The 10,213-nt window shown below is 53.7% G+C and overlaps 1 protein-coding gene across 1 annotated transcript; it reads left to right on the forward strand.

The window, feature by feature from the left end:
- The first annotated feature begins 1,589 nt into the window (after window positions 1–1,589).
- XKR5 (XK related 5) lies at window positions 1,590–6,963 on the forward strand. Its single transcript, XM_027907045.1, has 7 exons — window positions 1,590–1,647; window positions 2,385–2,640; window positions 2,744–2,916; window positions 3,779–3,988; window positions 4,114–4,283; window positions 4,803–4,914; window positions 5,561–6,963. The coding sequence occupies exons 1-7, from the start codon at window positions 1,590–1,592 to the stop codon at window positions 6,649–6,651; spliced, it is 2,070 nt and encodes a 689-aa protein (XP_027762846.1). The 3' UTR covers window positions 6,652–6,963.
- Window positions 6,964–10,213: the final 3,250 nt, after the last annotated feature.

Genomic DNA, 10,213 nt, shown 5'->3' on the forward strand with positions numbered 1-10,213 from the left:
GAAAAAGGACAGCTGAGACACCTTGGGGTGGGTTCTTCCCAGCAATGATGATGATGGAGGGCAGGGGATGAGTTGATGAGGTTCTCACACATCTTCTGCAGGTGACAAGAAGGATCACACCTGCATGCACCCTTGCAGCTTCTTCACTTCTGGATTTGCAAGCAAAGATGCTTCTTCAACATTTCATCCTCAGCTCTGGGAAAGGCTTTGCATGCAAAAAAAAAAAAAAAAAGGGGGAGGTTTCTAGGAATGGGCCATTTGGCAACCATGTATTTGTTACTGTGGAGGACAAGGCTCAGAGACAACGAAAGCTGAGCTTCACTTGGCTCCAGAGCCCTTAATTGCACCCCTGACTTTATTAAAATGCTTCTCTGGAGCTGGGCCCAACAGCTCAACATTGTTAATTAATGAAACATGAATGTGGACAGGACTGTCCCTTCCACCTGTGACAACGTTAACCCACTGACCCCCAATCTAACCACTGGAGTTGAAGCTGCAAAGATGCCAAGTTATGGTAAAAAGCAATGCTGGACATGGACAGAGACCCTGGGGATGCTCCCACGAGAAGTGACAACCAGGCAAGGACATCTCTGAGTGGTTTGCTGGCTCCTGTTAAGCTTCAGACTCTGGGCTTTGTTCTCGGACTTGCAAAAAAACAATCATTAAAATTTAAAAAACCCCACAATAGTAAATCTATGAAAGCCTCTGAACACACACACATCCAACAGCCCAGCTGATGTGCAAAGTTTTGGGAGCTTCCTGCAGGATTTTGCAAAAGCAATGACAAAACCTTGGATGATATTTGGACCTAATTAAACCCCCTTTCGTGGCTTTTCCTGTAGTGACCTGCTGGGGATTTATTTCCTAAAAAGCAGCCAGGGATGCAGGCTGTAGGGCTGGGAATTGGAATAAAAAGCAGACGAGACATCTCTGCACACACAAGGGCCCCTGGAGCCGCCGACGATTGGGATTCCGTTTACACAGAGGTTTTGTCTTTGGGGTAGGAGGTGGGGGGAAAACAACCGGATTAATTTACGGGTCCGTGCACACCAAGTCCCGGCTGCCACCTAGTGCTCATCCCTGCGTCACGGGGACATCGCGGGCATCGCACAGGGGGACAGCGGGGCGGGCTTTGTGCCAGTTGACAAAAACCCGAGGGACATCAGGGTGGGCTTGTGCCAGCGCACAGAAACCTGGGACACATCGGGGTGGCCTTGTGCCAGTGCCAAAAAAAAAAAACCAGGACACATCGGAGTGGGCTTGTGCCAGTGCACGAGAGCCTGGGGGACATCAGGGTGGGCTTGTGCCAGTGCACAACAACTTGGGGAATACCGGGATGGGCTTGTGCCAGTGCACAGTGGCCCCAGGGGTCTCGGGCTGGTGCAACCCCCGAGGTGTGACGCAAGCACCGTGACGTCACACCACCCGGCGGGAAAGGGCACTGGGGGAGGTGCCCCGAGGGGTGGGGGCCGGGTAAGGGCTGGCGGGGCGGCACCGGCCTCGGCGGCTCCTTCTTCTTCCTCCTCCGCCTTCTCCTCCTCCTCCTCCTCCTCCCCCTCCCCTTCCTCCCTTTCCTCCTCCTCCGCAGGATGCGCGGGGCCATCCCGGGGCTCAGCCTGGCGCTGCTGGCGGCGGAGCGCGGGGCGAGTGAGTGAGCGCGCAAGATGCGCGCAGGATGCGCGGGTCTGTGGGGAGGCTGCGCCACCCTAAGAAGGGGGGAAGGCGGGTGGGAAGGTGGCAGCGGCCCCTCTACGGACGTCTCCGGGATACTGGGTGACTCCTGGGGACCGGGGAGTGGGGAATCACCCCTGCGCTCCCGCGGAGAGGGGGAGATGCGCGGTTCCGCCAGCGGGCTGGGGCGTTCAGCATCCCTGCGGACCCGGCCGGTCTCTGGGGGGTTTAATATGAAAAACTGGTGGGTTTTTTCAGTTTTCAAAATTTCATTTATTTATTTATTTATGTATTTTGGAGCCTGAAGTTTTTATCAGAGCCCTTCTTGGGGCCGGGCCCCTCGGTGGCGGTGGCTGTGCCACGGCTGACAAGACACCGGGAGCCGGCGGCTGGAGATAAGACTGGGACAAGGGCTGCGAACCCCCTTGGAGGATGGGAGATGAAATTGTGGCGGGAATGGCTTTAAGCTGAAAGAGAGTAGATTTAGATTGTATATCAGGAAGAAATTCTTCCTCGTGAGAGTGGTGAGACCCAGGCCTGGGTTGCCCATAGAAGCTGTGGCTGCCCCATCCCTGGAAGTGTTCAAGGCTAGGTTGGATGGGGCTTGGAGCAACTTGGCTTAGTGGAAGGTGTCCCTTCCCTTGGCAGGGATTGGAACTGGATAGTATTTAAGGTTCCTTATAACCTAAACTTTTTAAGAATTCTGTGACTGTGGGTGGCATGTCTCAGTTGTTGGGCTGTGTGGCTGTGGCAGCCCTCAGCGCTGCTTCTCTGCCCTTCTCCAGGGCTCTGTGCCATCATCCATTACCTTGTCCATGGGCAGCTGGGCTGGTTTGGGCTGACCATGGCCTGTGTGGTGCCCGGCTATGCCGCTCAGCTCCTCAGCATCCTCTGGTTCCGGGCGGACGGACACCCACACAGCTGCTGGCTCCTGGTGCTCCACCTCCTCCAGCTGGGCCCCTGGAAGCGGTGAGAGATGCTCCCTGTGACCCATCCAACCCCCCCCAAAACCAGGTGCAGTCCCAAACTTGCCAAAACTAGGGTGGACATCCCAGCATGGTGACTCCTGCAGGTACTGGGATGTTTTGCGGATGGCAGGCGGCAGTGCCTGTGCTGGGGAGGTGCTGACACAGCTCGGGGACGTGTGTGTGCTGCAGCTCCTGGAAGCCCTGTTGCAGACCCTGCCTCACCTCCTGCTCCAGGCCTACGTTGTCGTGGCTGTTGACCCAGTGGGCTTCATCCCTGGTAAGCTGGGAGCTCCCAGGAGGATGCTTTGAACTGTAGAGGAATGATGCATTTGGGTGAGGGTTGCGTGTGCCCATCCGGCAGGGCACAGGGTGGGCTCTGGATGAAGGAGAACGCTGCAAAGGGACTGGGAAGCCTCAGTGAAAGGCACCAGGGACAAATGTGGCTGCAAGATCTGCTGTGGCTGAGCCCAGAGGAGTTCTGAGCCACCCATGGCTTCTCCTGGCCAGTACAGTCTGTATGAGCCATGTCCGTGCACAGTGTCTTGGGTGGGTGTGAACCCAGCATGTTCCTGTTGATGGTCAAGCCCTAATTACACTGCAGTGCTGAGCATTTAGGGGGTTGGGGCTGCTTTGCAGGAAAGGTGAACTTTCAGATGTGTAAAGGGAGAATTTGGGGTGTGCAAGGTCACACTCTGTGTCCATCTCTGGTCCCGTGGCACTGACCAGGATGGAGCTGCCCTGGGGCTGCAGAGATCTACCCGTGGGAGAGAGTGGTCAGAGGATTTCCACAGGCAGATGATGAGCACACAAAGGAGACAAGATTTAGCAGAAACTAATTGAAATACTCCAGTTCCATCCATGGAAACATTCAAGGCCAGGTTGGACGGGGCTCTGAGCAACCTGATCTAGTGGAAGGTGTCCCTGCTCATTGCAGGGGGGTCAGACTAGGTGGCCTTTAAGGTCCCTTCCAACCCAAACCGTTCTGCGATTCCATGATCCCATGGTTCATTTGGCAGGACCATGGGGTGTCTGGCTTGTATTGGGGTGCCGTGCTACCAGCAGCTCCTTGACACTGAGATAATGGCCCCACAGTGCAGCTGGGCATCCTTCAGAGCCCTGACTGCCCTGTCCCTGTGCAGGTGTCAGCGCAGGGCTGTCCCTGCTCTCCCTCGCCTGGGCTTTGGTGTCCTACAGCCACTTCATCCGCCTGCTGAAGCCTGGCCACCTCAGCCTGCCAGCCATGGCCGTGCTCTGCCTGCTCCTCTGGAGGACAGGGATGCTGGGGACCAGGGTCCTGGCCCTGGTGCTCTTTGCCAGGCTCTACTCCTTTTGGGTTTTCGCTGTGGCAGGTAAGACCTGAGATCCCTCTTCCCCACAGCCCACCCTGAGGTCAGCCCTGCGATGCTGCTGGTGCTGGGGCTGTTTGCAGCCTCCCCCAGAATGGCTTTGCCCGTACAGCCCCTTGTCCTTGCAGGTGCCCACTGGTTGCTCATGTCCTTCTGGCTGGTGGCCCAGCAGACAGATATTGTGGCCCAGCCATGCCGCTGGAGGTTGTTTAATGGCCTGGTGGGAGCCGTGTACATCTTCTGCTACATCAATGTCCGACCCGGTCCCTCCAAGGCCAGGGTGTCTGTATTTTATGCAGTAAGTACCCAAGGTATTTGTTACTCCACATGGATGCAGCTGCTGGGGAGAAACTTCAGACTCTCCATTCTCATTTCTCACATCACCACTTGATAAAAATCCAATGTGGATAAAAAGCCACGTGGTCACCAGGGTGGATGCACCTTCTCTTCTGGCTTCATTTTCTTAGAGGCAGACATACAATGTCAGACTTACCTTTTCTGGTAAAAAAAGGTGGACACCTTGCAGAAAGTTAAGGTCAACAACTTTTATGTTTTAAGTGGTACGTTAGGTACGAAATGAAACAGGGAAAGTGTTCAAGGCCAGGTTAGATGAGGCTCTGAGCAACTTGGTCTAGTGGAAGGTGTCCCTGCCGTGGCAGGGGGTTGGAACAACATGAGCTTTAAGGTCCTTTCCAACCCAAACCATTCTGTGACTCTATGAATCTATGAAAATTAGAAAGTGGGTGTCTTCTGTCATCAGAAGCACATCTAAAACCATCAGGATAAAGGTGACAACTCTCTTCCCTCTCCTCTGCAGATAATGCTGATGGAGAACACGCTCCTGCTGCTGTTGGCCACCCGGTTCCTGCAGGCAGAGCTGAGGAACAGCCTGGGTGTGACTGGGGCTGTCATGTCAGGGTCTGTAATAGGTAAGATCTGGGGATTTTAGAGCCTGGATTGCACATTTTGAGAGAAGTTTGAGTAAATAAGCATCATCAGTTCTTTTAGTTGCATCAGACTATTTGCTTTATTTCTTAGAGCTTTCAGTTTAAGCCATTCCCCTTCCTGTCACTCCAGGCCCTTGTCCCCAGTCCCTCTCCAGATCTCTTGGAGCCCCTTTAGGCACTGGAAGGGGCTCTCAGGTCTCCCTGGAGCCTTCTCTTCTCTAGGTGAACACCCTCAGCTCTCCCAGTCTGTCTCCAGAGCAGAGGGGCTCCAGCCCTCACAGCATCTCCATGCCAACCAGGCTCATGTTTTCCCAGTGGGTTGGAAGCAAAGGGAAGCTGTGATGCCTACGTGTGCTGGGCTTTGTGCATCTCCCCAGACTGGCTGCGTGCAGATCAGTTCTGATCAAGAAAAGGCATGTTTGGGCTGGAAAAGGAGCAATTCCTCTGCCCTTGGATAAGTTTAGGACAGGAGTAGGAAGGAACCTGATGTCTGTACCAGTAAAAGGCACCTGTGGTTCAGCAGCTTCTCTGCAAAGGGGTTTGATGATCTAGAGGTGGCAGTGAGGTCTGGCCTTTTCTCCAGAATGCTGCTGGACTCATCCCTTGACACCTTTTTGCTCTTTTCCAGGTGCTGCAGCTCTGGTGGTTTATTACAGCCTGCTCCATCCCAAGTCCACAGAGATCTGGCAGGGATTCCTGGAGACATCCTGCAGTGCTGCAGCAGGGGGTGATGATGAGGTCTCTGGAGAGAGCTCCCAAGCTGGGCAGAGCTCAGGAATTTCGGGAGATGATGAGTCCTTGTCAGGGGAAGGCACCACAGCAGATCCAAAAAATGGGAACGGCTCATCGCTCCTGCAATCCAAAGCCTGTTTGGAGGACAGCTGGACAAAACATCACCACTGGCTGCTGGTAAAGCTGGCCTTGAAGACGGGAGACCTGTCCGTGATCAACGCAGCCTTCGGAGATGGTGGCGTGGGAGAGGTTTATCCCGCAGGATGGATGACTGGGAAACCCACTGGAGTTGAGCCTGGGGCAAACTCTTCTCTCCCCATGAGGGATGTTGTTCCTCAGGAGGCTGAATCTGCTCTGGCAGTGGGGAGTGGAGGAGGCATCAAACCCAGCACTGCGGGAATGGCACAGGGGGATGGAGTAGGGCAGGAGCCTGTTTTTCCCCCATCCCTATCCCATCCCAACAGCTTCTCCCCGGATTCAGCCGAGGGCTCCTCTGTGTATTTCAGTGCCAGCGCAGGAGGCATCACCTCGCCCGGGACAGGGACAGGCACAGGCACGAGGATGTGCACAGCCCTGGTGCAAAAGGACAGCGAAGCCCAGGCTTCTCCAGGACGCCTGAGAGAAGGAGGAGGAGCAGTAGGAAGAGGAGGAGGAGGAGGAGAGGATTTATCCCTTGGGATGGCGAGCATCAGCCCAATCCTGGGCACTTGTGCCCACAAGCACCTGCAGAGAAGCTTTTCCCTTGGCAACACAGGCAGCTGTGGGGTGGCAGGTCCCCCCAAAGAGGGCTCAGAGGGGACAGAGGGTGCCCTCATGGGGTGGCATCACCTCTGGGACACCCACCCTTGTGGCATACAGGGGACTGTCACGAGGAGCAAGCTGAGGTCGCCGTGCTTCACCTCCACCCCCAAGGCTGACCCTAAATGCCCGCCGCGAGGACTGGGGGAGCTGGGAGAGGGGACAGACCCGTCTGGGTTGCCAGGGTGACCATTTAAAGGGCTGCACTGTCACCTTGGGGTGACTGTCTCATCAATAAGGCCTGGCAGGAGGTGGTGGAGTGAAGACTGTCCCAGTGATGCCCCTGACACTGGGCAGATGTGCTCCTCCATCACCAGGACGTCACCTTCCCTCATGCTGCATCTTCTACTTGCAGTTTTGGAGAACTTCAAAGGTCTGAAAAAGCCCTAAAACTCCAGGACTAGTTATTTATTGACCTTATTTATGTCACAGTCCTGCCAGGCAGCCAGAGTGTGCTGCCTTTGGTGTATTTGTGACAATGATTGAAGTGTGTCCTTTACCAAGTGCCTGTACAAGCTGATGGCCTGTCCCAGTGGGGAGATCTGGCTGCAATCCTGGCCAAAGTAGGTGTCTTCTCAGGACCATTAAGTGCCTAAACTAGAAAAATTATAAGTTTTATGTCCTTCCTTCTGGCCACAGTAAGCCCTCAAGTAAGGCTCAGCAGTGCCTGGTTTATCTTTTCCCCACCAGGTTCATCTTGAGACCTTTATCAACTCCATTTTTCAGGGTCACAGATCATCGTCATGCTGTAGACTACAACCTCAGGACTCTGAATTATAGCCAAAAGCCATGTGGTCAGCTGGATTCACCAGCAAGCTCAGGGGTGCCACCTGAGGCACATCTGGCCACGTCCTCCAGCTGTTGTCCTGCTGTGGCAGGACCCCAGTGGTGCCACAGGGCAGGAAAGGCGGCAGGAAGGACACAGGCATGTGATGAATTATTAAAAAAAGCTTCATGATGCATTCACTGCTCAGGGCTGACCCAGCCAGATGGTTCTCCTGGGCAGTGGAAACCCAGTTGGTGCTGGTTATGGAGTGAAGCCACATTCCATTGTGATGAAGGCTCCCTGTCCCCATCCAGATCCCAGCCCTCCATGCTGTGGCTGTGCTCTGCAGGGAGAAATCAGTTCTGGTGGCTTTTCCAGAGTCCTCCTCGCTGTGTGCATCACACAGAAGGCAGAAGTGCTGCTGAAGCATTACAGGAATTTTTATCTAGTTTGTTTTTCTACCTTTGATAATATATAATTATGCTTAAAAAACCCAAACCAGCCTTTGCTGTGTCTGTGTCTCATGCTGGGGGGGCACATAGGCAATGTGAAATCAGAGCAAATAATATGGATTAACTGTCCTTAAAGGCTTCCAGCCTGTGTGAGAGCCCTGTTACACCCAGGGTCCAAGTCCTGCATGCTGGGTACAGTCCCAGCACTGAGACACAGGTCTCCACCTACAGAAATGACCTGTATTTAATCACAGAATCACAGAATGGTTTGGGTTGGAAGGGACCCTAAAATCCACCTAGTTCCAACCCACTGCCATGGGCAGGGACACCTTCCACTAGACCAGGTTACTCCAAGCCCCATCCAACCTGGCCTTGAACACTTCCAGGGATGCGGCAGCCACAGCTTCTCTGGGCAGCCTGTGCCAGAGCCTCACCACCCTCACAGGGAACAATTTCTTCATAATATCCAATCTAAACCTACTCTTCAGTGAATTCTAAAGCTCTGTTCGAAGTAGGAGGAATCCAGCAGCAAATCACACCTCCAGATACCCCTCCCCACCCTTCCCATCTTTTGGGGGGGCAAAACTAAAGATGCCCAAATGACCTGGTGCACATGCAGATTTTTCCCAGTGGTGCCACAGGGCAGAAATCACACTGGGGAGATGTTTCTCTCAAAAGCTCGTTCCTTTGCCACCAGAGGGAGATGCTGCTCAAGGTCCAGACGCTGCGTGCACATCCAGTGCCTGTGATAGGAATTACAGAACCATCTAGGTTGGAGAAGTCCTCTTAAGATCGTTGAGTCCAACCGTTGTCCCAGCACACTCAAGGCAGCCACTTGTCTCCAAGTGCCACATCCACGTGGTTTTTAAATCCCCCTCAAGTATGGGGACTGGAGAGAAGAGGGATGTGCAGGACTGAGGCTTCTGTGGCATCACAGGTGGGAGCTGGTGGGAGTAAAATGGCAGATACAGTGCAAAATGAGTGCCTGGAGGAATGAGACCATGGCTGTGGGAGTCTCCTTCTACCTCCCCAGGCATCACTGGGCCATTGGGAAACTTTGGAAAGCCCTGCTAGGGTCTTGCCCAGAATTCAGGGCTGGGAAGTCATCCAGGTAACTGCAAATATCCCACGGTGACTTCAGATCCAAAGGTGTGAGAGCAAGGGGAGATGCCACTGACCACACTGGATGCAGGATGGGAAGCTGCTGGTTTGGTAGAACCAGCTCCAGCTGTCAGCACCACGGTGCTGAGTCCTGATTTTGGTGGTGTATCCCTGGAGCTGTGCACATGTGCCTGGGGGGGTGACAGGGTCACTCCCCCCTCTGGTCTGTCTTCACATCAACCCACGGGGTGTAGAGATCCCCCAAATGCCACGTCACTGCCCTGTGTGGAGCAACGTGGCCCTGGGCCAGTCCAAACACAGGATGAGAAACTGCAGCTGACAGAGGAGCAGAGGGGAACCAGCTGATGAAACCTCAAAGTCCCTCAAAAGCTTGAGGAGACCCAGCCAGACCCTCTGCTCCTTCTGCAGCATTTCCCATGAAGCTCTTTTTGCATGAGGCATGTTATGCTGAGCTAGACAGGGATCTGCTCAGCCTTTGGGGATGAACACCACCAACTTTTGGGATTCAGCCACTCAGACAAGGGCTGGAGGGGGGGGATATTTCCATCCCACTGCACTCAGACAGATTATCCAGTGCTTTTGCCTGCTCTGGAATAGAAAATTTCTGCTAATTTGCCTCCTATAACCTTTTTTTTACCTTTTTTTTTAACTCTTTTTTACCTTTTTTTTTTTTTTTTTTTAATGAAACCCTCTCCAGCACTTTAGAGAAGTGGAGGGTCATGCCCCAGCCCAGGAGAGCTAAGTGCCACTTGTGAGAGGAGGTCTCAAGGGCAGCACAGGAGCAGGGAGCAGGAACCAAGGGTGAATTTTGACAATGCAGGGAGTGACCTGCAGGTTCCCCAGGAGAACTGGCCGTGCCACTCACCAGTGATCTGGAAAAAGGCAGGAACAGAGGCTATGTCCCTCAGAAATTACACAATACCCAGGTGAGCCCGGGCTTGGGGACGTGGCTGCTGGCACCATCCCCTTGGCTTGTTTTTAACAGGTCACCCTTGTCCCTCTGTCAAGGTGAAATAAAACAAAGCAGGATGGAAAGGTACAGACATGGCACGAGGTTGGCAGCAGCCCTGCCCCAGCCCTGCTGGGATCTCACCTTCCCAGCAGCACTGTTTTCCACCTCCCTCTTCGCCTGGATTTCTGAGCACAGGTTTTGGGGTGGGGGAAAAAACATCCCCGCCAGCTCCAAGATGATGTAACCACACCACTGAACTAGCTCAGAAAGGATTTACCCAGAAAAAAAACCATCTTTTCACTTCCAACAACATTGAAACACAATACTTGGACATTACAGAAAACAGAATTCTTTGCCCTGGGGGTTGTTGTTATTTCGTTTTTTTCCAAGCTGAAACTTTGGATATTTTTTCCCCTCTTAATTAAATTTGGTTTGCTGCAAACCCCTTTTTGGTGCCTT

The sequence above is a fragment of the Empidonax traillii genome, unplaced genomic scaffold, assembly GCF_003031625.1.
Source record: "Empidonax traillii isolate 1590-97213 ecotype Southwest subspecies unplaced genomic scaffold, ASM303162v1 scaffold1394:size116989, whole genome shotgun sequence".
NCBI classification, from domain to species: Eukaryota; Metazoa; Chordata; class Aves; order Passeriformes; family Tyrannidae; genus Empidonax; species Empidonax traillii.

Coding starts and splice junctions, on each gene's coding strand:
- XKR5 (XM_027907045.1), top strand. CDS start 1,590: ATGCGCGGGGCCATCCCGGGGCTCAGCCTGGCGCTGCTGGCGGCGGAG. Junction 2,917..3,778: donor CCCAGTGGGCTTCATCCCTG/GTAAGCTGGGAG, acceptor GTCCCTGTGCAG/GTGTCAGCGCAGGGCTGTCC. Junction 4,915..5,560: donor CATGTCAGGGTCTGTAATAG/GTAAGATCTGGG, acceptor GCTCTTTTCCAG/GTGCTGCAGCTCTGGTGGTT.